At 42.1% G+C, this 27,069-nt stretch overlaps 2 protein-coding genes across 3 annotated transcripts; both read right to left on the reverse strand.

Moving 5' to 3' along the window:
• Positions 1–461: 461 nt before the first annotated feature.
• LOC106568180 (mothers against decapentaplegic homolog 4) lies at positions 462–19,330 on the reverse strand. 2 transcript variants are annotated; one of them, XM_014138281.2, is made up of 12 exons: positions 19,051–19,330; positions 18,066–18,462; positions 17,678–17,852; positions 17,551–17,580; positions 17,240–17,446; positions 16,815–16,946; positions 15,438–15,545; positions 15,097–15,147; positions 14,782–14,965; positions 14,419–14,587; positions 2,284–2,422; positions 462–2,047 (listed from the first exon to the last, which is right to left on the reverse strand). In XM_014138281.2, exons 2-12 carry the CDS (start codon positions 18,303–18,305, stop codon positions 1,836–1,838), a joined length of 1,647 nt encoding a protein of 548 aa, XP_013993756.1. In that variant the 5' UTR covers positions 18,306–18,462; positions 19,051–19,330; the 3' UTR covers positions 462–1,835. The 2 variants fall into 2 exon arrangements, with proteins under 2 accessions (XP_013993756.1, XP_013993757.1); XM_014138282.2 differs by lacking the exon at positions 16,815–16,946.
• Positions 19,331–24,013: 4,683 nt separating this feature from the next.
• Positions 24,014–26,682, reverse strand: LOC106568178 (bone morphogenetic protein 10). The gene is made up of 2 exons (XM_014138279.2): positions 26,306–26,682; positions 24,014–25,742 (listed from the first exon to the last, which is right to left on the reverse strand). Exons 1-2 carry the CDS (start codon positions 26,661–26,663, stop codon positions 24,679–24,681), a joined length of 1,422 nt encoding a protein of 473 aa, XP_013993754.1. The 5' UTR covers positions 26,664–26,682; the 3' UTR covers positions 24,014–24,678.
• Between the last annotated feature and the right edge of the window lie 387 nt (positions 26,683–27,069).

Below are 27,069 nucleotides of genomic sequence, written 5' to 3' on the forward strand. Positions count from 1 at the left end.
CGTCAGTGAGCTTCAGGTCAGAAAGTGAGTTCTAGAAAGAGGTCAGTGTTCCCAAGTTGGATGACTGTTCAAAACTATTTTTCCCAGTCGGAGCGCGACTTCCCAGTTGTTTTGAACCCCCTGAAGTCAGAGAGTTCCCTGTTGTTTTGAACCCCCTGAAGTCAGAGAGTTCCCAGTTGTTTTGTACCCCCTGAAGTCAGAGTTCCCAGTTGTTTTGAACCCCCTGAAGTCAGAGTTCCCAGTTGTTTTTGTTAGCTTCTTGAAAATCCTATATGTTAACCTGACATGCAAAACATTATGCTAATGTCTTACCAGTGGACTAATATAAAAATACCAAAAGATAATCCGAGTGGATTTTTCCTATAAGTATGCGACCAATGTCCAAAAATCTTGCTCTGTGGGGCAGTGATGCAGCTATGTGATAAAACCAAGCAAAGGAATAAAAACAAACAGAAATGATACACATTCAATATAATACGTTTTATTCCCATTAATAGTAGGTAGAAATGAAGGTAAAGAATGAGCACTGTTTCCTTAGCCTACATATAACTTAACTTTCTTTAAAACATGAGAGTTGGTCATAATTAGGTAGCAAAATGAGTATAAAATATTGTTATTTATAATTGTAAACTGACAAGTAATCCAGACCCACATGATTGCTAATATTCTGAAATCCATAATTTGGGGACCAAATGCAGAATCTGGTCTTAAAAACATGTATTTACAAGTTTCACATGACTGCTATGACCTGTTTACACCTTTCATATGGGTCCATTTGGTATCAATATGGCTTCAGACTTTCCTTTCCTCCAATATCTCTAAGGAATGTTATCACAAGTCCAGGGCGGGACGATAGCAGTATCGCAATACTCGTTAGCGTCATGGCAAGGAAACAAAACACAAAGCAGATTTAACTTCTTTAGGAAAACCGCCCTATGGTTGAACACAAACATGTCATCCAGAGTTAAAAAAAAAAATATTCTCCAAGCTATAGCAAAATATTTTCTATACAGCAGGTTTTTAAAAGGATCAGAGTTTGGTTTGCTTTATGTTTTCATTTTTGCCATGGAAAAAACTATTGCGATATTGGTATCATCACAGCCCTTAAGTCAATTCTTCCAAGTCATGATTACAGAACTTACAGTGGTGGAGATAAAAATGGAGCGAAACTGAAATGTACAACCGCCATCTGTCTAGACATTGAGGCATCTGAAATATTAATTTAAGTCAGTGATGTGAACACCATCTTCCAAAAGCTCTGGCCTGGATCACACTCATTGCTACAAAAGCTGAATATTCTGAGACACACATACCTACTTTCAAATGTAAATGTGGAAACCACCCTCACACTGCATACCGAAATACATTTTCTAAACAATCAACAAGACACAACATTCTGAAAACAAGCACATGAAAAGCAAACCAATAAAGTGCTAATTTAAGCTAATGTCATTTAAAAAACATAGCATTGACAACTCAAAAATACAGTATATAAACTGGCATGAATAGGAAGGTATGAAAATAGATATTTATGAATAGAAAAAAAGAGAATGAAAAGCATCCATGAGTCATGACTGTGTATCCTGATTCTGAGGCGAGTAGAAAACGGATTCATGAGCTGGTATCTTCAGAGAGGGAACTCTGGCTGGCTGTGATGCCAGCGGGTAGAAAATATAAATCATATATTCCTCTGCTCTCTCATCCCATTCAGCACAGCAGACAGCAGGATGATAGATAGTTAAGATGGACTAGCCTACGGGGCATGGGCAGTCCATCAGTCAGTTCAAGGGTTGGCTGGCTATGGACAGTTTGTGAACGTGTTGCCATTCTATAACTCAGTCCAGGGGCTGGGGGTCAGCGATGGGCATGGTGTGCAGCACCTCATCCAGTAGCTGCAGGGCCCGGTGGAGATGGATCTCAATCCAGCACGGTGTCTCCTTGATGCTCTGCCGGGGGTAGTCAGGCCCCCAGCCCTTCACAAAGCTCATTCTCAGGATACACAGCCTGCGTAAGTCGTCCACTCCTATACCCGCAGCCGCAGACATACCTGGAGGAAGGGGGTTAAAAACACTCAGTGGTTAGAAGTTGTAGTTTAGTGCTACATATCAGACAGAATGAATCACTCAGTTATTCACCACCTACTCGGGGGAATATAGAGTTTCATATGAGACAGTACATACACTTCCCCATTTCTGTGAGGTCCTGAGATGCTCTGAGACAAGACAAATGGATATATTTCTGGGCAGACAGGTTAAAGGATGAATAGTATGTAGAGAGACTCACTAATGGCGGGGGCGATGCCTCCCACAGAGCCAGGCCCGGGGATGTTTCCAGCCACTGCTGCTGCCTGTGCTGCGGCTGCCGCCTGGGCTGTGGCTGCCTGCTGCTGCATCTGCCTGTGGCACTGACGCAGGTCAAACACCTGCACATCACAAGGGGGAAAGGCAGGGTTAGGGCCTACACACAATAGTGTAGAAGGGATAGGGGTTCAACGAGGGATGGGCATCTGAAATAATTTCACTATTCGAATCATATGACATTCCAGATAACCAGATTGTCAAAATTAGGGCTGTACTCAGACAAAACAAGTATCGTAACAGATATGGAGAATGTTACAAATACGATTATGACAAGAGTATTTTTGGTAATTATCTGTGTTCAGAAAAAGTCATTTTCAGCTGCCAGCACACATCTCTTTCACTCAGTGTGAAGCGCTGTGCACTCTAAACAATTATTGGCTAGTTCTTCTGTCAGGGTATCGGATGAGCCTGCTGCAACGATTGGATTAGAACAAGCCATTTTTCCTCTGCTCTCATTTCCCCACAGACACTTCCCCATTTCTGGCTTGGAATCATGACTTGGAAGAATTGACTTATACCAATATTGCAATACTTTTTTCCATGGCAAAAATGAAAACATAAAGCAAACCAAACTCTGATCCTTTTAAAAACCTGCTGTATAGAAAATATTTTGCTATAGCTTGGAGAATATATTTTTTTTTAACTCTGGATGACATGTTTGTGTTCAACCATAGGGTGGTTTTCCTAAAGAAGTTAAATCTGCTTTGTGTTTTGTTTCCTTGCCATGACGCTAACGAGTATTGCGATACTGCTATCGTCCCGCCCTGGACTTGTGATAACATTCCTTAGAGATATTGGAGGAAAGGAAAGTCTGAAGCCATATTGATACCAAATGGACCCATATGAAAGGTGTAAACAGGTCATAGCAGTCATGTGAAACTTGTAAATACATGTTTTTAAGACCAGATTCTGCATTTGGTCCCCAAATTATGGATTTCAGAATATTAGCAATCATGTGGGTCTGGATTACTTGTCAGTTTACAATTATAAATAACAATACTTTATACTCATGTTGCTTCCTAATTATGACCAACTCTCATGTTTTAAAGAAAGTTAAATTATATGTAGGCTAAGGAAACAGTGCTCATTCTTTACCTTCATTTCTACCTACTATTAATGGGAATAAAACGTATTATATTGAATGTGTATCATTTCTGTTTGTTTTTATTGCTTTGCATGGTTGTTTCACTCAATCAAACAACTCAGGGCACAAGTATCCTCTTCTCCAAACATTGTGTATGAATCAGAATCTGTAGCTAGTCGTTGTTCAATGCAGTTATTTCCTGTCGACTTTGAAGAGGCCATATGGTTGTTTTGTCTGGCTACTTGACGTTGTTCAGTAGACCCAGTTTGTCTGTTCGTATAATTATTCCATTGCTGACGACATCTGTATTTATTACGGATCCCCATTAGCTGCTGCCAAAGCAGCAATATTAAGGCAGTTTATACAATTTTAAAAACATTACAATACATTCACAACACACTGTGTGCCCTCAGGCCCCTACTTCACCACTACCACATATCTACAGTACTAAGTCCATGTGTATGTATAGTGCGTATGTTATTGTGTGTGTGTATATGCATGTGTCTGTGCCAATGTTTGTGTTGCTTCACAGTCCCCGCTGTTCCATAAGGTGTTTTTTTTCCATCTGTTTTTTTTAAATCTAATGTTACTGCTTGCGTCAGTTACTTGATGTGGAATAGAGTTCCATGTAGTCATGGCTCTATGTAGTACTGTGTGCCTCCCATAGTCTGTTCTGGACTTGGGGACTCTGAAGAGGCCTCTTGTGGCATGTCTTGTGGGGTATGCATGGGTGTCCGAGCTGTGTGCCAGTAGTTTAGACAGACAGCTCGGTGCATTCAACACCTCTCATAAATAAAAGTAGTGATGAAGTCAATCTCTCCTCCACTTTCAGCCAGGAGAGATTGACATGCATATTATTAATATTAGCTCTGTGTACATCCAAGGACCAGCCGTGCTGCCCTGTTCTGAGCCAATTGCAATTTCCCTAAGTCCTTTTTTGTGGCACCTGACCACAGGACTGAACAGTAGTCAAGGTGCGACAAAACTAGGGCCTGTAGAACCTGCCTAGTTGATAGTGTCGTTAAGAAGGCAGAGCATCAACTTATTATAGACAGACTTTTCCTCATCTTAGCTACTACTGCATCAATATGTTTTGACCATGACAGTTTACAATCTAGGGTTACTCCAAGCAGTTTATTCATCTAAACTTGCTCAATTTCCACATTATGTATTACAAGGTTTAGTTGAGGTTTAGGGTTTAGTGAGTGTTTTGTTCCAAATACAATGCTTTTAGTTTTAGAAATATTTAGGGCCGACTTATTCCTTGCCACCCACTCTGAAACTAACTGCAGCTCTTTGTTGAGTGTTGCAGTCATTTCAGTCGCTGTAGTAGCTGATGTGTATAGCGTTGAGTCATCTGCATACATAGACACTCTGGCTTTACTCAAAGTCAGTGGCATGTCGTTAGTAAGAATTGAAAAATCAAGGGGCCTAAACAGTTACCCTGGGGAATTCCTGATTCTAACTGGATTATATTTGAGAAGCTGGAAGTAACACCCTCTGTGTTCTGTTAGACAAGTAACTCTTTATCCACATTATAGCAGGGGGTGTAAAGCCATAACACATACGTTTTTCCAGCAGCAGACTATGATCATTAACTTCTCTAGGGCCAGTGGGACGATTTCGTCCCACCTACGTAACAGCCAGTGGAATCCCGTGGCGCGTTATTCAAATACCTTACAAATGCTATTACTTCAATTTCTCAAACATATGACTATTTTACACCATTTTAAAGACAAGACTCTCGTTAATCTAACCACACTGTCCGAATTGAAAAAGGCTTTACAACGAAAGCAAAACATTAGATTATGTCAGCAGAGTACCCAGCCAGAAATAATCAGACACCCATTTTTCAAGCTAGCATAGAATGTCACATAAACCCAAATCACAGCTAAATGCAGCACAAACCTTTGATGATCTTCATCAGATGACAATCTTAGGACATTATGTTATACAATACATGCGTGTTTTGTTCAATCAAGTTCATATTTATATCAAAAAACTGCTTTTTACATTAGCATGTGACGTTCAGAACTAGCATTCCCACCGAACACTTCCGGTGAATTTACTAAATTACTCACGATAAACATTCACAAAAAACACAATTATTTTAAGAATTATAGATACAGAACTCCTCTATGCACTCGCTATGTCTGATTTTAAAATAGCTTTTCGGTGAAAGCACATTTTGCAATATTCTAAGTAGATAGCCCGGCATCACAGGGCTAGCTATTTAGACAGCCAGCAAGTTTAGCCCTCACCAAAGTCAGATTTACTATAAGAAAAATGTTATTACCTTTGCTGTCTTCGTCAGAATGCACTCCCAGGACTTCTACAACAAATGTTGGTTTGGTTCAAAATAATCCATAGTTATATCCAAATAGCGGCGTTTTGTTCGTGCGTTCAAGACACTATCCGAAAGGGTAAAGAAGGGTGACGCGCCCGACGCGTTTCGTGACAAAAAGAATTGAAATATTCCATTACCGTACTTCGAAGCATGTCAACCGCTGTTTAAAATCAATTTTTATGCAATTTTTCTCGTAAAAAAAGCAATAATATTCCGACCGGGAAATCGTGTTTTAGTACAAAGAGAGAGAAAATAAAAACATGGTGTCGCCCCGTGCATGCGCCTCAGTCTGATGGTCCTCTGATAGACCACTTACCAAAGGCGCTAATGTGTTTCAGCCAGGGGCTGGAATTACATCATTCAGCTTTTTCCCGGGTTCTGAGAGCCTATGGGAGCCGTAGGAAGTGTCACGTTACAGCAAAGATCCTAAGTTTTCAATAAACAGAGCCAAGAAGCCCAAGGAATGGTCAGAGAGGGCACTTCCTGTACAGAATCTTCTCAGGTTTTTGCCTGCCATATGAGTTCTGTTATACTCACAGACACCATTCAAACAGTTTTAGAAACTTTAGGGTGTTTTCTATCCAAAGCCAATAATTATATACATATTCTAGTTTCTGGGCAGTAGTAATAACCAGATTAAATCGGGTACGTTTTTTATCCGGCCGTGTAAATACTGCCCCCTAGCCCTAACAGGTTAATGTCAAAAGCTGACAACAATCATTTTTTTCACCTCTTCCACACCGACTATGGAATTCAAAAGTACAATTCTTGTCTATTATCAGCGTTTGTTGCTGGCATGCCATCCCTAAGTTTGCATATATTGCCAATGAAAAAGTCATTAAAGTAGTTTTTAATATCAGTGGGCTTTGTAATGAATGAGCCGAGTTGGCTTTTTTCCCCAAAAATTTCATTTAAGGTGCCCCAAAGCTTTTTACTATCATTCTTTATATAATTTCTTTGTTTCATAGTGTAGTTTATTTTTCTTTTCTTTTAATTTAGTCACATTGTTTCTCAATTTGCAGTACATTTGCCAATCAGTTGGGCTGCCAGACTTAATTGCCATACCTTGTGCCTCATCCCTCTTAACCATACAATTTTTCCATTCTTCATCTAAGCTTTACAGGAATATGGTTCTGAATATAGGCCGCAACAGCGCCCCCGTTGGCATAACCATGTATTGCTACCACTATCAAAGGTATAATTGAAGTGAGTTTCAGAGAGTCAGAATATGAATGTCATCTGTTACAAGCAAGTTATTGACTTCATGGACCTTGTTTCTTAGGCTACATACGTTAATATGGGCCATTTTTAGCACTTTTCTGGGTTGCTTGATTGTTTTTAATGCTTTACTGGGAAGCTTATCAGAGGTAGACTTACTCATGTTATTTACATTGGAGCTGATAGTACAGGGTGAGCTGCATAAAGTGGTCTTCCTACTATTGCACACCGCCTCAGTGCTAACAGTGTAACTCTGGTTTATAGGTTCATGATTACTGCTTACAATAGCTGTAGGATAAACAGATGTATTTGGTGCAATTAGGGGTACATAAATTAAATTACTTACATTGTGTTTGCCAATGCCCCTAAGATCATGTACATTTGATGCAGCATTATGACGACTCATTGTCACAATGGTAGGGATTAACTGAACAGGACTTTGAACATTTACCAGTTATTGTTTCTACGCAGCCTTCAAATGCGTGGACAGAGTCCTGGAGCCAAGATGATTTGGATGAACTCCATCATTCCTGTAGAGTATCTTATGTTTCTAGAAGGTGTCAAAGTTATCAATAAAAGTGACTCCAGCAGAGCTACAGTAGTCTTTTAGCCAGATGTGTAATGCCAGCAGTCTGCTGAATCTTTCACACCCGCGGCCCAACGATGGTACCGGACCTGAAATTATTGGCAGTTTTTTGGAGTCTTTTAATGCTAAACTCAGTTCTTTAAAATCCATTTTTCAAATGTTCCGAGCTAGCCCTTCTGATGTCGTTTGACCCCACACGGACTATAACAATGTCAGCTCCCGGCATCTGTGGTAGAACAGTCGGAAGCAGCCTTGTTATGTCCTGTACTCTTGCTCCTGGGTAGCACAGGGTTTTTGCCTTGGGGACCAAGATGTTTCTCTCCATTGAGCTGCCAATGATGACAGCTGGTGATGTGAATGGGTCAGTCTCTCAGGCAGTCTCGAGGTCTAGTGAGGCTGGGAGCTCCGAGGATCTGAACCCGAAGGTAGAAGCCACCGGAGAGGGAGACAGAATCGAGGACGAAGACGCAGGTACCTCCGAATCTGATCCTGATTGGGAAGCCACCAAGGACGAAGGCGCCAGAGCCTCTGGCTCCAGGGCGGCAAAGCTGTTTCTGGTCTGTGTCAGTTCCGGGCTCAACATCTCCACGGAGACCCCCATTGCCAGAGGACGCTTTCTTTGACTTCCACGGCTAGTGACATACCTCCATGGCTGGTTGGGTCGAGAACAGCTCCGTTCTCCAGGAAAGGGGGAGACCCCTTCTGGCATGGAACCCTGCCTAGTACCGGCCAGTCGGCTGTGGAGAGCCGACACGGCAGTGAAACTTCCACCAGACCAGAGCGGCGTCCGGCTACTGGGGTGGAAGAAAAAGTAGGTGGGTGTGGGTTCCCCAGTAGTTTACGTAGGTTTGCTTCTTGCTTGCTAAGAGTAGCTACTTCACTCCTGTAGTCATCCGCAAGCAAGCAGTTACTGTCGTTATGTCGTGATCCAAGCCCATGCTTGCTTGCTATTATTTATTCTCGCCTAGGCATGTTCACCGAGCAACAGATCATTAGAAAATAAAAAAAAATGTAGATAGTTTATTTTGATCGCACAAATGTGGCATAAGTGTCAGGAGAGAAAAGATTTGCTCCTCTCCATAGTGAGACAATATATGGGGCAAGTGAATTAGCCTACCTTCATCTAAATCTGTCTGGAATAAATGCAGGGAGTAGTAGCCAGCCATGCTATTTATTAGCCTATTTTGTTGATAATTGAATAGGACCAATTAAGTAAATCATGTGCATTTTGATCTGTCTGTCGTTTGCTAGGCTTGGGCGGTATACCGTATATCAGGGTATTTGGAAAAAGCCACGTGATGGGTTTTCAATACCTTCAAAACTATTTACTTTAAGTTTTTCTATGAATTTGAATATTTGTAGCTACTTTTTAAAGTTAATACCTGCATTCAACTTGTGCAATATGTAAGGAGATAAAGCAGATTGCGTTCTTCATTTCACCTGTCACATAATGAAGCTTACCATAGTTCTCCAGAACAGTTGAGCCAGTCAGCTGTTTGTTTGTAAATAGCACAACGGGAGAAAGCGGAAGCTGGTGAGTCCATAGCGTTCTGTCTATCGGCGATACTAAATTATGTTTGCCATCAGATATATTACAGCAGCTTTCTGCCAGAAGTCAAAGGGCTCTGGATGAGTAATTTTTTCCCTGTGCTTCCTACTAGCATTTTTTTCCCCTCCTCCTCTGCTCCGCGTACAGATGCTGCTCTTTCTTCAGAAAAGCATGCGACAACTTTGTTCATTTGCACAATTTCTCTCGTTCACTTTTGCTTGTAAATGTCCACACATTCGGTAGCTACTAGCTATGCTTGTATAACTTTGAGCTAGATGACTGTCTTTGCAATTAGTTTGTTTGTTTTCACGTGTTAGCATTTAGCTATGTGACTTCGCTAGTAGTTTGTGCTAATTTTGATAGCATTCTGGTAATAGAGGACATGCGTTTTTAAAGCCCCCTTGTGTGCTATGCCGGTAATACCGTAAATCCTGGCATGAGACGATATGAAAATCTGGAAACCGCCCAAGCCTAACGTTTACCTTTGGACAATGTGTGTGAATGAGTGAACGAACACAACGATGCGCTCTGAGTGATGCGCACTTGAGGTACAGTACCAGTCAAAAGTTTGGATACCCCTACTCATTCAAGGGTTTTTCTTTATTTTTTACTATTTTCTACATTGTGGAATAATAGTGAAAACACCAAAACTATGAAATAACACATATGTAATCATGTAGTAACCAAAACAATTGTTATACAAATCAAAATATATTTTATATTTGAGAATCTTCAAAGTAGCCACCCTTTGCCTTGATGACAGCTTTGCACACTCTTGGCATTCTCTCAACTAGCTTCACCTGAAATGCTTTTCCAACAGACTTGAAGGAGTTCCCACATATGCCGGTCATCTGGTGCAGCACTCAGTCACTCTCTTTATTGGTCAAATAGCCCTTACACAGCCTGGAAGTGTTTTGGGTCATTTGTCCTGTTGAAAAACACATGATAGTCCCCCTGCGCAAACCAGATGAGATGGCGTATCACTGCAGAATGCTGAGGTAGCCATACTGGTTAAGTGTGCCTTGAATTCTAAATAAATCACTGACAGGGTCACCAGCAAAGCACCCCCACACCTCCTCCTCCATGCTTCACGGTGGGAACCACACATGCAGAGATCATCCGTTCATCTACTCTGCGTCTCAAAAGGACACAGCTGTTGGAACTAAAAATCACAAATTTGGATTCATCAGACCAAAGGACAGATTTCCACCGGTCTAATGTCCATTGCTTGTGTTTCTTGGCCCAAGCAAGTCTCTTCTTCTTATCGGTGTCCTTTAGTAGTGTTTCTTTGCAGCAATTCTGATTCACGCAGTCTCCTCTGAACAGTTGATGTTGAGATGTGTCTGTTACAATTTCTGAATCTGGTAACTTCATTAGTTATCCTCTGCAGCCGAGGTAAATCTGGGTCTTCCTTTCTTGTGGCGGTCCTCATGAGAGCCAGTTTCATCATAGCGCTTGATGGTTTTTGCAACTGCACTTGAAGAAACTTTCAAAATTCTTAAAATGTTCCGTATTGACTGACCTTCATGTCTTAAAGTAATGATGGACTGTCGTTTCTCTTTGCTTATTTTAGCTGTTCTTGCCATAATATGGACTTGGTCTATTACCAAATAGGGCTACCTGTATACCACCCCTACCTTGTCACAACACAACTGATTGGTTCAAACGCATAAAGAAATGAAACACAATTAATCCACAAATTAACTTAACAAGGCACATCTGTTAATTGAAATGCTTTCCAGGTGACTACCTCATGAAGCTAGTTGAGAGAATGCCAAGAGCGTGCAAAGGGTGGCTACTTTGAAGAATCTCAAATATAAAATGTTTTTATTTGTTTAACACTTTTTTGGTTACTACATGATTCCATGTGTTATTTCATAGTTATGTCTTCACTATTATTCCACAATGTAGAACATAGTAAAAATAAAGAAAAACCGTTGAATGACTAAGTGTGTCCAAAATGTTGACTGGTATCGTATATGCTTTACCAGCATTTAAAACACACTTCCGGGTTATCTAATCACAAGTAAATCCGATGAGTATCAAGTGTGATAAAACGGATATGATTACGAGTATGACAAGATCAGCACCCCCTAGCCGAAATATATTTTCACTTGTTTTTTAACCTGAGCACTTATTGCTGCAGGAGGGTGAGATGGTGGCTCTCGGCTGCCGCTTCAGTGGACGGGGGAGGGTCCGCTGTGTGTGAGACAGGGGAGCAGGGCAAGCAGAGCGTGAGAGAGACTTGTAGCTGCCATTGGTTATTTATCATCCCATCTGATAGTGCTGGTCTTGACTGCACAGTAGACAAGCTAGCTAAAATAGCCAGCTAGCTACTACATTTTGCTGTGCTTTCTTTCTCCCTGTCCTAGTCTACAAATAAAACACCCACAGCCTACCTGTTGGCCTAATCCCTCTCATTTAGCTCACTTTTAATTGAGTAATTTTAATTCCATCTTGCATTGATTAAAGATCTCTCACTTCACTTGCTACACATTGGCCGACCAAAACAACAAGCTACACACGTGAAACGGGTGTATGTAAGTTACCGGGCAGGCATGTCATAAAAATTACATTAAAGGTTTGTTTTATTAAATTCAAGGCCCAGTGCAGCCAAAAACATGATTTTCCTGCGCTTTATATACATTTCCACACTATGAGGTTGAAATAACACTGTGAAATTGTGAAAATTATGATAATGCCATTTTAGTGTAACAGCACTTTGAGAAGACCGCCTAAAATCGCAGTCTATTTTGGTGGGATAGAGTTCTGGCCTACTCACTCAGACCACTCCCAGACAGTCTTAGCAAAATTCTTACTTGAGAAATTGCTCTTTGCTAAGAAGCTATGTTTATTTTTTTACAATTTTGATTTGAAACAAATCACAGTAAGTTACTTAATTGTTACCCAGAAATTATTTGATAGAGATAAAAACAGCTGCATTTGGCCTTTAAGAATTTTAAAAAGGCAGTGGCAGCAAATAGGGAGTTTTCAAACACCCTGCAGGAAACCACTTTCTCAAAGCTACGGATCACGTTCTGTGCATTTGTTATTTTAAACAACAAAAAATCTACGTAGTTGCTGCTCACTTCCCCTCCCTTCATGTTTCTCTCTTTACTCTCTACCTCTTCTGAACGATGGTGATGTAGCCTACTGTATGTCTCTGCCTCATATTTCTGAACAGCTGAAATAAAAACCCTGCAGCGATTTGAAAAAGCATTCAAGGCCATTATGGAGGCTACAAGCTTCTCTGTCTGTTGTAACGGATATTGCAGTTGCACATGCAGGACGCAGTCCCTACACATTGCATTAGAGAAAAAACAATCTGCGTTTTGTGTGATGATGTAGACTTATCTTTATAATTGCTGTCATATTGTAGCCATTAGCAAGAGTTGTTAAAAACAACACTACTACTTTGACTGCCTGCCTCCTGCTCAGCCAATGTTGGCAATGGTAAATGAAAAAAAGAACATTCAATTGCTAATTAGTGTGTGTGTTGCTTATGTGTGATATGCTGCCTAGTTGTATGTAACTCCCCACTTGAGTTTTGCATTGGGGTAAAAAACTATCTGCGAGTTTGTGCGAACATGTCTTTTGTGTACAACATGTAAATAAATAGCTGCATGTAGCCTAACTCCTGCTGAGAAAACAACAGGAATCGCGCTTATGCTCAACAGCCTAATGAGACATGGAATGCAGTAGTTGGAACATGTTGACCATGTCCTTTATGTACAACATGAAGTGTGTAGGCTACACCAGACAAAGGCTCTCATCGCCGATCAAAATGCAGTGGAGCACTGAGCTGCAGCTATAAAGCTGGCGTAAAAAGAATCCTGCACAAGCACAGAAATCTCTTTTTTTTTGCCACGACAAATCGAGTTTCCAGAAAATCTGGAACCGTAGTCACTTCAGAATTTAAAATGCCATGGTATATCCTTGTACGTAACAATGGCAAATTGATTATTTATTTTAGACCAAGCCTTTTCATTGTTGAAATAGACCACTCTTTTTTTCTCTAAAAATGTATACTTACAGTGCATTCGGAAACTATTCAGACCCCTTGACTTTTTCCCCACATTGTTACATTATAGCCTTATTCTAAATGTTCCTCATCAATCTACACACAATACCCCATATTGACAAAGTGAAAACAGGTTTAGATTTTTTGCACACTTAAAACACACAAAAAAACTGAAATACCTTATTTTACAGAAGTATTCAGACCCTTTGCTATGAGACACGAAATTGAGCTCAGGTGCATCCTGTTTTCATTGATCTTCTTTGACATGTTTCTACAACTTGATTAATTGATTGGACATGATTTGGAAAGGCACACACCTGTCTATAAAAGGTCCCACAGTTGACAGTGCATGTCAGAGCAAAAACCAAGCCATAAGGTCGAAGGAATTGTCTGTAGAGCGTCGAGACAGGATTGTGTCGAGGCACAGATCTGGGGAAGGGTACCAAAACATTTCTGCAGCATTGAAGGTGCCTAAGAACACAGTGGCCTCTGTGGAGATTGGAGAACTTTCCAGAAGGACAACCATCTCTGCAGTACTCTACCAATCAGGCCTTTATGATAAAGTGGCCAGACGGAAGCCACTCCTCAGTAAAAGGCACATGACAGCCTGCTTGGAGTTTGCCAAAAGGAACCTGAAGGACTGTCAGACCTTGAAACAAAATTCTCTGGTCTGATGAAACCAAGATGGAACTCTTTGGCCTGATGTTCACCTTCAACGCGACAACGACCCTAAGCACACGACCAAGACAATGCAGGAGTGGCTTCGGGACAAGTCTCTGAATGTCCTTGAGTGGTCCAGCCAGAGCCCAGACTTGAACCTGATCTAACATCTCTGGAGACCTGAAAATAGCTGCGCAGCGACGCTCCCCATCCAACCTGACAGAGTTTTAGAGGATCTGCCAAGCTTGTAGAGTCATATCTAAGACTTGCTTCAACAAAGTAATGAGTAAAGGGAATGAATAATTATGGATATGTGATATGTGTTTTTTTTTAATACATTTGCAAAAATTTAAAAACCTGTTTTTGCTTCATCATTATGGGATACTGTGTACCCACCCCTAGGTTCAACAGTCTAAAACGTAATGGATTTTAACCTGTTTTGAAACAATAAACCTTCCCAAGTAGTCAACTCTTAACTTTGTGACAACAACGTGAATAGAAGTATAATAATATTATTAATAATAATAATAATAATAATAAGTAAAAAACCTCAATGGAATACATTAGAATAATACTGAAATAAAATCTGTCACCTTGATATAGGCGCTGGGGTAGATCTTGTGCACTGCGTCTCCAGGGGCCCGTCCTGCCTCCCTGTCCAAGTAATAACTCTGCACAAACACTGCATGATCGCTAAGGCAACGCACCCACACGTCACCTTCCCCTTTACACTCCAGCTGCACCCCTTTACCAATGTGAAGTCTAAAGCCAGGAAGGAAGGAAAGAAGCAGACAGAGAAAGACAGTAAAAAAAAATGTAAAAGCCTTCACATTTTGCTAGTGTATTTTTCCAAAACTATGGATGATGTTCTGCTTAGCCATTTCATTTAGCAAAGACATTAAATCATTCCTTGTTCTATAAATCTTTCCTTTTTTCTATTTGATATGGTAGAGTACCTAGCTCTCTCGATGGCCTCTGTCCTGTGGACGTTGCTGAGCTGTCCCAGGCAGAAGCGGTCCCCTCCTGAGGGATCCACGTACCCGTCCACTGTCACCGTGGGGCAGCTGGCCGGAACCTTGAACGTCTCCCCCACCTGAACATCCATCTCAAAGTAGGCAATGGAGCACCAGTAGTCAGGGGCTGGAACAGAACAAGAACACCACATTCAATTCACATGGTCTCTGTACTATTTCACAACACATACCGGATCAAATGGGGACACATACCGTACATACAGAACTAACTCTCTGAGTAACGTTTCACAGACTCACCCGGGTGATTTGAGATGGGGGGCTGGAATGCAATGTCATCGCTGACCATCCCTGGAAAAGAATGTCATGTAATTAAGACAACGGTGTTGTTTGGTGTAGTTTGTACTGCTTGGCTCAAAGGAGTACAAATGAATGTCGAATGACATAACATTGACTATTTGACATTATATGTGCACGTTTACATCCTTTCTGGGAAACAGCTCTCTCCTTTTACAAGAACTCAATTTTTGCATTAGTTCAAGGTTAGCTTGTTGCTTTGAGGGATATAGAATCTGTAAGGCTCAGATGTTGGCAGCACCCTTAGATATATGCCCAGAGAGGGGGATAACACAGCCACTCACAGTAGTGTGGGGTGTGGGGCATGGGTTGGTGGTGCTGCAGGTGCCCATTCTGGTGGTGAGGCACTGAGGGGGTGAAGTTCCCATTTCTCGACCAGCCTGAGGCGGCATCTGAAAGCAGAACAATCACCAGTTGCATCAGACCATAAGCACAGATAGAAAATACCATGACCTAAAAATAACTCAATCACACACATAATCAACTATTACAACGGGCTATGGTCACAGGGCTGAGAGGAATTCTATAACTGACCAAGGAGGAATTAACCCCTAGAGAGGCAATGTGGTAATGCTGAAAAGCTTTTTGAGAGAATATCCAGATTCTGAGAAGTAAATGGGGTTACGGTGAAAAGCAACAGGGCAGTAATTTGTGGGCTGGCGGAAGTACACAGTGTACAAAACATTAGGAACACCTTCCTAATATTGAGTTGCACCCACCCCCCCCTTTGCTCTCAGAACAGCCTCAATTCGTCAGAGGTGTTGAAAGCGTTCCACAGGGATGCTGGCGCATGTTGACTTCAGTGCATAGTTGTGTCAAGTTGGCTGGATGGCCTTTGGGTGGTGGACCATTTTTGATACACACGGAGAACTGTTGAACGTGAAAAACCCAGCAGTGTTGCAGTTCTTGACACACTCAAACTGGTGCGCCTGGCACCTACTACCATACCCCGTGCAAAGGCACTTTGATCTTGCCCATTCAGCCTCTGAATGCCACACATACACTATCCATGTCTCAATGCTTAAAAATCCTTCTTTAACCAGTCGCCTCCCCTTCATCTACACTGATTGATTTAACAGGTGACATCAACAAGGGATCATAGCTTTCACCTAGTCAGTCTATTATTATTTTGTATTTTTTTATTTAACTAGGTAAGTCAGTTAAGAACCAATTCTTATTTACAATGACGGCCAAACCTGGACAACGCTGGGCCAATTGTGTGCCGCCCTATGTGACTCCCAATCACGGCCGGATGTGATACAGCCTGAATTCGAACCAGGGACTGTAGTGACGTCTCTTGCACTGAGATGCAGTGCTTTAGACCGCTGCGCCACTCGGGAGAAAATGTAATGGAAATAGTTCATAAAGTTTGTTACACTCATCGTAGGTTTCCATTGTCATGGTCTATGGAGGGAAGATGAATGTGAGTGCTACCTGTAATGATTGTTTGAAAGTGCAGGTGATTGTTAGTGACATAGGCAGGCAGTGTGAGTGCTAAGCTGTTATTTTTAGGCTGTTGGATGCAGATGCCCACTCACTTTAATGGTGTTTGACAGGGCTGGGGTCAATTCCATTTAAATTCGGTAAATTCAAGAAGCAAATGGAATTAACCCCAAACTTGGTATTGTATGAAATGTGGAGGGCCAAGTGTGGGTGCTTACTGTGATGGTATGTGGCACTCTGTGCCAGGGGGAAGCCGCTCTGCCCCTGTGAAGGCCCTGGGCCTGGCCTTGAGGATAGCTGCCGCAGCCCTTCACTGTTATGGCTCCCTGACAGAAGGCTAGTGGACTGGGCTACAGAGGCAGGAGCAGGATGGGCCAGAGTGAGTGAGTGAGTAGGAAAAACATATGCAAACACACCCAGACCCAAACACTCCACAATACAGACACACACAAACAAAAGTGATTAGGAATTACACCTCAGAAAAAGGAAAAAGCTTCTCAGCATGACCCTGACTGGGGTATGAGGGAGCCACTGTATCCTGTATTTATGTCAGGAGCGTATTCACCACAAAATGAAGTGTTACATTTAAGGGGAGTAATGAACTGCAAGACAAGGGAGGGTTAAACACAATGCAGTATCTCACTTGAGGCTCCAGCGGCGAGACTGGAGAAGGCAGAGGTAGAGGCTGAGCTGCTGCCCTCAGGGGGAGGGAGCAGAGCCGAGCTGCTGAACAACTCCTGGGGACCCCCTGGTCTGGAGGGCTGGTGCTGGATGGTCTGGTGGTGGCCATCCACACCAGAGTGAGATGGCTGGTTCTCAAATTCATACTCATCTTTGACCATGAGTGTGCCTGGTAGGGCAGGGAGGGTGAGAGGGTCAACGTTTTGGGGAACTTCACTTGAATCCTCTGTTGTGAACTGCAAATTACTAGTACAGGGCAAGACCCTTCCTTACCTGAGCTTGAAAGAGTCAGTCCTGACAGGTCTGTGAAGAGAAGTAGAGGGACACAAATAAGATCCAACTTAAAATTCAGAGGGGTTTAACAGTATTCAAGAGAGAGGAGAAAACAAATCCCACTCACCAATCCCTGGTGATACCACCCTCTCGTAGTGGTATGGGTTAACACACACGTTGTCAGCTTTGAGGTCAAAGGCAAACTGGCAGTATTTCACATGCTTCAGTTCATTCTTTTGCAGGTCAGGCCACCGCCACAATCTGGCATAGATCACATGGGGGAAGCCTTTACGCCCTGCGACCTGAGAGCACAGAGAAGACATGTTATGAACTAAGCGCAGCAGTCATCTGAGAAAATAGTTCAGCCCGTAATGTGAGTCTAATATCTTCTATCCATCAGCAGGTTGGTATTCATTAGGCACCAATGGGACTGAAACAGGGAGGGACTACCTGAACTTGTCCAATAAACACTTTTTTTGGTGCCCTAATATTAAATTACTCAGCTACCCCATTACCTGCAGCCGTCCATCCAAGGTGCGCTGTATGGTGACACACTTGCTGGGGTGAGCTCCGTTGGTGGTGATGGCTGTGATGAGAGAATCTAGCTCATCTTTCTTCTCCTTCAGTTTCTTGACGAGGCTCTCGATGGCTCGCTTGGCGAATGTCTCGCTCTCTCCACCCTGTCTGTGGCACATCAGGCTGTGTACGATACTCAAGCAAGCGTCGTTGCTTGTGGGGGTGTTTGTGATCGACATCTTGCTCACCGTTCTACAGTCTCTATTACTTGAAGTTCAATCTTATGTTTAATTCTCACTCTAGGAATGAGTCAAACCCATCCTCAGAAGCCTTTTGCTAGGGTGAGAATGGCATGTGTCCTGTTCACTCTACATATGTAGGGGTGTCCAGGACAGTCTGCAGTAAGGTAAACAGAAAATAATGTTAGTTGTACTAGCTTACTACTATTTCTGTGATTTCACATCAATGCAGAAAAGCATTGCCTGACAGCAAATTAATGATGCCGACAAACTTTAGCTAGCTACTTTTCTACAAAACCTTAAGTTACAGAAACAAAAATATTACTTAGCTACAAAAACAAATTAACGTTGCATAAAACGCGTCAAATCGTGTCTAAGAGACTACCAAATGCCTAAGCTAACTTAGTTGACATTTTGGGGCGACGGGTAGCTTAGTGGTTAGAGCGTTGGGCCAGTAACAAGACCGAATCCCCGACCTGACAAGGTAAAAATCTGTAGTTCTGCCCCTGGACAAGGCAGTTAACCCACTGTTCCCCGGTAGGCCGTCATTGTAAATAAGAATTTGTTCTTAACTGGCTTGCCTAGTTAAATAAAGGTTCAATTTTTTTTTTATTACATCTTGACACATTTCCTAAGTAGGCTAATGCCAGTCGTTTACAAATCCAAGGATGATGTGCCCCGTGTGGTTAAATTGTAATAGTCAGTGGAAAATACATACAAGCAGCTATGTATTTATCGGACTTACCTGGGTCTCCAGTGTTTAGTACAGTTTAGTACAGCCGATTAGCACATAGCTAGTTACTTTAGCGATAGCTTGCTAACGGTAGTCGTCAACAAAACCAGTGTTTTCTGAATCGAAGTTCGAGCCAATACTCGATTATCATCTGGTTATGAGATATTTTGCGACTGTATTTTACGTTTTTCAATTGTGCCAGTGACTAAACAAAACCAACATGTTTGCAATATACTCGTAAACAATGGTATAGCGCCAGCTACAAAAATAAACGCCCTCGCGACTCCAGCAGTGCCGCTTATGCCATGCCAGCAGCAGGGGGCGCTTGTTTTGTGAGCGCTTTGCTCGAGCTCAGAGGTCAGGCTGGTCGGCTAAAAGTTGGCCCTAGGGCTGATAAGATCAGTTGTGGTTTCTTATCGTTTGTATGTGTTCATTCGATTTTCCACTCATAACAGACAAATGTAATTTAAAATGTTAAACCTGTCTACAAACTCATGTAGAAGTGTTTAGTCCTGTGGGGTCTGTTAAAAACAAAGAAATGCCAGCATCAGTTCTGCTCCTGGTTGTGTATAGCCTAGAAATGTATATTTCTCCCTTTTTTACCAGGTAAGTTGACTGAGAACACATTCTCATTTACAGCAACAACCTATGGAATAGTTACAGGGGAGAGGAGGAGGAGGATGAATGAGCCAATTGGAAGCTAGGGGTTTTTAGGTGGCCATGACGGTTTAAGGGTGAGATTGGGAATTTAGCCAGGACACCAGGGTTAACACCCCTACAATAAGTACCATTGGATCTTTAGTGACCACAGAGAGTCAGGACACCCATTTAACCATTTAACAGCCTACAAAGGGCAATGTCCCCAATCACTGACCTGGGGCATTGGGATCTTTTTATTTATCAGAGAAAAGAGAGCCTCCTACTGGCTCTCCCATCCAGGACCAACCCTGCTTAGCTTCAGAGGCAAGCCAGCAGTGGGATAGAGGGTGGTATGTAATTTGTTTTAAGTAAAGTAAATGTACCATAGGTCTATGTGCATATCCAACACTCTGGAGATTTGATCTGGAATTTAATTCAACAACACCATATGCCAACCATGTCTTCATGCTGCAAAACAGTTTATTTTTCCTGAAGATAATTAATTGCCACAGGATTAAATGTCAAATGAAATTGACAAAATAAATAACCATCATAATTCATAAAGTGAGTACTCTGAAATAATATCTGAAACAGCCCCATAGGTAAGTACAGTATAGCTGTGATTCACAAATGCATGGCAGTGAAGTGCAAATCTGGACTCAGTCATTCAGTGTTATTCCATAGAGGTTGTCTCTCCTTCAGTCCACTGACAACAGAAACTGGGTAATGATGTGACGTGTTTTTCCATCTGTCCTGTAGACAAAGCCATGATTAGGGCTGCCGAGTGGCCATGTTAGACAAGGGAGGTGGGAGGCAGCTGTGGGTAGAGAGAGAACGTCCAATACAGAGAGGCTGGCTGGGGGGTGGATCGTCCATAGAGATTGTTGGTGTTGGGGCCCAGGAATCTGACAGCACCCTCTCCCAACTGCTCACCACTTGGAATGGCGTCTCATCCTGAGTGATGGTCTACAAGTCTCCAGGCCCTGACACCTCTTTATCACCATCACATTGAGGTGGGGAGGGGGAGAAAGCGGCTCGCGTGGCATGTGGCTTTAGAAGGAAGTGTGATTGTGGGGTGGGAGGGAGTGTGAGTCAGACTGGGGCAAATAGATTACCCCACAAATAAGTGGGTAGAATGGATTTGAAACAACCATGTGGTTCTATGGACATGGAGAGTATTATGTATTCAGGAAAAATAACATTTAGCAAACAAACTTCATCTATGGCTCTGTGCATCATCTGTACCTTTCTGCTTCTGTTTTCTACAATTGGAGAGGATTGATGTATTTCTGCAATGATCTGCAATAAAGAAAATAAATGACACTTGTGTATTGTTTTTCTTTGCTTTCACATTCTCTTCTCTGACTTAACACTTGAAAGGTTGTCCATATAGCAAGTTCATTGTTCAGTGCCCTTTTTGCACAATGCAACTCTATTCAAAGCAATATTAATTTCAGGTTCACTTATGCTGTAGTGCACTTGTATTCTTGGCTTGTCTGCATGCCTTTAACGGAGAACCTCAAACAAAGTGTAATCTCTAACGCATTTCACTAGGCTCTAGTCAATCATGGAAGCACACAGGGTTGGGGAGTAACTGATTGCGTATAATCGATTACATGTAATCTGATTACAAAAAAATGGTAACCATAATCAGTTACATTACCAGCAAACATATTGTAATTTGATTACAGATACTTTTTAAAAACTAGTTCACTTCTTGGATTACTTTTAAATTCAGAAAGGGTGTTTGCTGATAAAAAAAAAAAAAAAGTACAATACAGTATGCCATCATTGTAAATAAGAATTTGTTCTTAACTGACTTGCCTAGTTAAATAAAAAAAGACACCTTTCTGTTTTCTCAATGACATTCAATTCAGAATTGGAAAAAGACGCAAGTTTTAGTTTGTTCCACCTGAGCGAGTCTGACCTCAAGTCAGAGACCTCTGATGACACACCAAATGTGTTTGATGAATAATTTTTGTCTTCTTCTAATGCCGCTTAATAAAAAAAAGTAATCAGATTACGTTACTGAGTTTGGGTAATCTAGAAGTTACATTACTGACCGCAATTTTGGACAGGTTGATAGTAACTTTAAGATAGGGGGCAGTATTGACACGGCTGGATAAAAAACATACCCGATTTAATCTGGTTACCACTCCTATCCAGTAACTAGAATATGCATATACTTATTACATATGGATAGAAAACACCCTAAATTTTCTAAAACTGTTTGAATGGGGTCTGTGAGTATAACAGAACTCAAATGGCAGGTCAAAACCTGAGAGATTCCTTTACAGGAAGTGGCCTGTCTGACCATTTCTTGAACTTCTTTTCCATCTCTATCATTTACTAAGGATCTCTGCTCTAACGTGACACTTCCCACGTCGTCCATAGGCGCTCAGAGCCCGGGAAAAAACAGAATGTCGTCATTCCAGCCCCAGGCTGAAACACATTATCGCCTTTCTCAAGTGGCCGATCAAGGGACACTGGCTTATGCGCGTGACCCCGACCGCCCCGCCTTTGGGATTTTTTTCCTCTGTTTGCCGAAAAGGAGATTCCCTGTCGGAATATTATCGCTTTTCTACGAGAAAAATGTCGTAAAAATTGATTTTAAACAGCGGTTGACATGCTTCGAAGTATGGTAATGGAATACTTAGAATTTTATTGTCACGAATTGCGCCATGCGCGTGACACTTCTTTACTATTTCGGATAGTGTCTGGAACGCATCGAACAAAACGCCGCTATTCGGATATAACGATGGATTATTTTGGACCAAACCAACATTTGTTATTGAAGTAGCAGTCCTGGGTGTGCATTCTGACGAAGACAACAAAAGGTAATCAAACTTTTATAATAGTAAATATGATTATGGTGAGTGCTAAACTTGCCGGGTGTCTAAATAGCGAGCCCGTGATGCCTGGGCTATGTACTTAGAATATTGCAAAATGTGCTTTCACCAAAAAGCTATTTTAAAATCGGACATATCGAGTGCATAGAGGAGGTCTGTATCTATAATTCTTAAAATAATTGTTATGCTTTTTGTGAACGTTTATCGTGAGTAATTTAGTAAAATGTTAGCGAATTCCCCGGAAGTTTGCGGGGGGTATGCTAGTTCTGAACGTCACATGCTAATGTAAAAAGCTGGTTTTTGATATAAATATGAACTTGATTGAACAAAACATGCATGTATTGTATAACATAATGTCCTAGGGTTGTCATCTGATGAAGATCATCAAAGGTGAGTGCTGCATTTAGCTGTCTTCTGGGTTTTGGTGACATTATATGCTGGCTTGAAAAATGGGTGTCTGATTATTTCTGGCTTGGTACTCTGCTGACATAATCTAATGTTTTGCTTTCGTTGTAAAGCCTTTTTGAAATCGGACAGTGTGGTTAGATTAACGAGAGTCTTGTCTTTAAATGGCTGTAAAATAGTCATATGTTTGAGAAATTGAAGTAATAGGATTTTTAAGGTTTTGAAAATCGCGCCACAGGCTGGCAGTGGCTGTTACGTAGGTGGGACGCAAGCGTCCCACCTAGCCCATAGAGGTTAACATATTACATTTAGAAAGAAACCTACCCAACCCTGAAAGCACTCACATTTGTAATAAACTTCAAACACAATTTATTCTGCTCTGCTTTAGAATACGCCTCTTTGTCTTTGCATGTAGGATATATACGAATTATCTGTTATAGTTTTTCTTTCATTTATAATATACACTGAGTGTACAAAACATTATGAACACCTGCTCTTCCATGACATAGACTGACCAGCTGAATCCAGGTGAAAGTTATGATCCCTTATTGTTGTCACTTGTTAAATCCACTTCAATCAGTGTAGATGAAGGGGAGGAGATAGGTTAAAGAAGGATTTTTAAGCCTTGAGACTATTGAGACGTGGGTTGTGTATGTGTGCCATTCAGAGGCTGAATGGGCAAGACAAAAGATGTAAGTGTCTTTGAACGGGGTATGGTAGTAGATGCCAGGTGCATTGGTTTGTGTGAAGAACTGCAACGCTGCTGAGTTTTTCACATTCAACAGTTTCCCATGTGGATCAAGAATGGTCCACCACCCAAAGGACATCCAGCCAACTTGACACAACTGTGGGAAGCATTGGAGTCAACATGGGCGAGCATCCCTGTGGAACGCTTTTGAACCCTTGTAAAGTCCATGCCCTGACGAATTGAAGCTGGATGGGTAACATTTTGTGTGTGTGTGTGTGTGTGTGTGTGTGTGTGTGTGGAGGGGGTGTTCTGAACGTTTTGTACACTCATTGTATAATGATATATAGTAACAATATATGCCATTTAGCAGACACAACTTAAGAGTCATGCGTGCATACATTTTACATATGGGTGGACACAGGAATCAAACCCACAATACTGACCTGGTAACCGCCATACTCTACCAACTAAGCCATACAGGACCAACCATTTAAACCAAGAGCTACTTAAACCAATAAAGTTTTGTGCATATCTGACGGTACATACCAATATCGCCAAAATGAAAGTCAAATGTATGATCACAAACTACAAAGAACAGCATGATATTCACATTTCACATTTTTTTTCTTTTTAAAAAATAATTATATTGCTGGCATTGTAAAATAGCATTTATATAATCTCAATATAATAAGAAATGTACTTTTACAAATGGGAAATGTACATAATTGAATGCACATACAGGCAGGACCCTCTTGCTATGTCATCTTCCTATTTACGCCTCCACTGTTTATCTTTGTCATACAATGTAGTTGATGCTGCAAAATATAGATATAGAAATTATTCATGCCCTTAATATGGTGTACTGTATCCATTCTGTTTACACTATATGTCTGCTAGTAGCTCACAAAGCAAGTATCCTTAATGATTGCAGAAATGTATTATTTTCAAATAGGCACTTTTGATCTGATTTTCTTCTTGATAGTGAAATTGATGACCACTCAGTCTACGTTAATCCACAGTCTCTATACCTCTCTCCTGAACCTACAGTCAGTTCTATGACTATCTACAGCCGCATTCTGACACCACCATGCCCTCGTACTTGTGCATGTAGGTGACCACTCCTCCGTCCTCGACGTAAAGGAGTGCGATGGGCTCTAACTTGGTGGGAACACAGCAGGCTGGTGACGCCTTCTGTGGAATCTTACTGCTCAGCCGACTCTGGACAATGGCGTGCTTGGTAGGCGAGACCTCAGAGGTCATAGGGTAGCTGCATACACCATTGCACTCATAGGCTTCATAGCCCAGGGGCTGTATGACCCAGGTATCCCAGCCAATGTCCTTAAACTCCACATAGAGAGGGGTCTTCTTACAGGGGTCACCCTTGGTGTTGCGGCGGATTCGGGGAGGCGTGTCGTAAATGAGGTTGGAGTACAGTTGTATGAGAGTCTCCTCGTCCAGCTCCTCTCCATCAGTGTTCCTAGCATTGCTCCCAGCCTGGTCCCCCCAATTCACCTGTGGACTCGGCTCCAGGTCAGCCAGCAGGTCATTCTCATGTTCTGTAAACTGGTTGAGCTCCCGCTTGTCCTCCTCACGATGGTCTCTGTTCTGATCATCTGAGAACACGATCACCACTGGCATGTGTTTACCATCTGAGCCCATGTCAACATCCACATCAACCAACTCTTTCCTTCCATCCTCTTCTCTGACCTGGGGGGTCTTCCCACCATCAGAACCCAGACTTGCAATGTGGACCTCCAGACGGTGGGTGGAGCTCTCTGCCTTCCGCCAAAGGTTGACCTGATGGGTCAGGTCGAAGGTAATCCAGGCATCGTCTTTACCATAGACTTGCCGGGTTGCCAGCTCCTCCATTTCCTCCATTTTGTCTGTCTCCTGCTCATTCCTTCTTCCGTCCCTCCCCTCTTCTTTCCTCCAGTGCCCCCCCCCGTGGATCTTGTAGATGGTCACCTTGCGGTCAAGGCCGGAGTAGCATCTGCGATCCCTCTGGACCAGGGTGTAGAGGCGGAGCTCGGCGGTGAGGATGTGCTCGTGGTGGGGGATGGAGATGTTGAACAGCAGGGGGTGTGTCCTCACGCCCCTGATCGTCACACTGTAGAAGGAGGAATCTGGAATTAAAATATCAATGAAGGTCTGAATTGGGTTTAGACTCAAATTGGATTTAATCAATTTTATATTAAATAATGCATCAGTAATAAGGCTTTTAATTTAGCTGTTTTTTTTATATGGTTAGAATGAATTGCAATCATATCATGTAATTTGACTTCAAGAAGAGGAAATAAGTAACTGTTAAACCAATTAAAATTTAATAAAAGTTTCTTTAAGGGCAAATATCATATTTCATTCTTGTCAAAATTTAAGGCAAACTCCATAACACTTTGAATAATTTAAAGTTAATCTCAGTTATCCAAACAAAGAGTGATTTACAGTTAGTCAAATCTTAACTTCTCTAAAAGAACAGCTGAGTATCAGTGTACATTTTTAATATACTTTTGAAGTTGTATTGGTCAATAGATTGTATAGTGCTATTGTTCTCAAGTTAATTTGAGTTGCTTAATAATGTTAGCTAAATAAACAATTAATCATATCCAAAGATAATTTTTTTCAAAATGATGAAAAGTTAAACATTTAAAAAACAATGTCTTCAGACAAATATAAGTACATGTTGTACCTTCATTCTTGAAACTACGCACTATGTTGGCAGAGGGCATGGCCGTGCGATCGTTGGCAAAGCGGTTGTACAGTTCCAGCATGTATTCTGGTGGCTCTTTACGGGCTGCACGGGGCCTTGGCCGGGGGCCCAGCTCTGTGAGGTTCAACGTGGACAGAAACTGACCCTGAAAGTCCTGCATGTCCAGGTCTTCATTCTGCTCCAACATGGAGGTATCCACCAGACCTCTAGCCCCAGGGCCCCTTCGAAGCTCCTCAGGTGACATGATGGGACTGCCCTGGCTCAAACCAGGCAGCAACAGAGTCAGGAGGCTCAGAGAGTAGATGTAGCCCAGTATGGAGAACACTGGAGTAACCATGACTGCCTGAGTCAAAGGCAGGTTCAGGTCCAAAGGATGAGTATCAAGTATGGAAATAGAATAGGATCCTCAGCAGAAGATACCTGCGGAACAGTTCCACCCTATCCAACGGCAGTTTGTCTCGGGGCTGACAGGGTGGTGTGGGGGTCGAGGGAAAACAGCTTTGTCCTTGTTGATCTTGTGATTGGGTGCAGAGGGCAGGGCGGGATGTGTTGTCCACCTCACTGTGCTGACATGTTGGAGATGTCACTTGGGCTCTGCTCGCACTCTGCCTCTCTCTGGGCCAGCCAGCCTGCTGACGACCACTAATTCCAACTCCGCTCATCTTCTATCTACCGCACTCTGCCTCTCTCTGGGCCAGCCAGCCTGCTGACGACCACTAATTCCAACTCCGCTCATCTTCTAT

The sequence above is a fragment of the Salmo salar genome, chromosome ssa13, assembly GCF_905237065.1.
Source record: "Salmo salar chromosome ssa13, Ssal_v3.1, whole genome shotgun sequence".
NCBI classification, from domain to species: domain Eukaryota; kingdom Metazoa; phylum Chordata; class Actinopteri; order Salmoniformes; family Salmonidae; genus Salmo; species Salmo salar.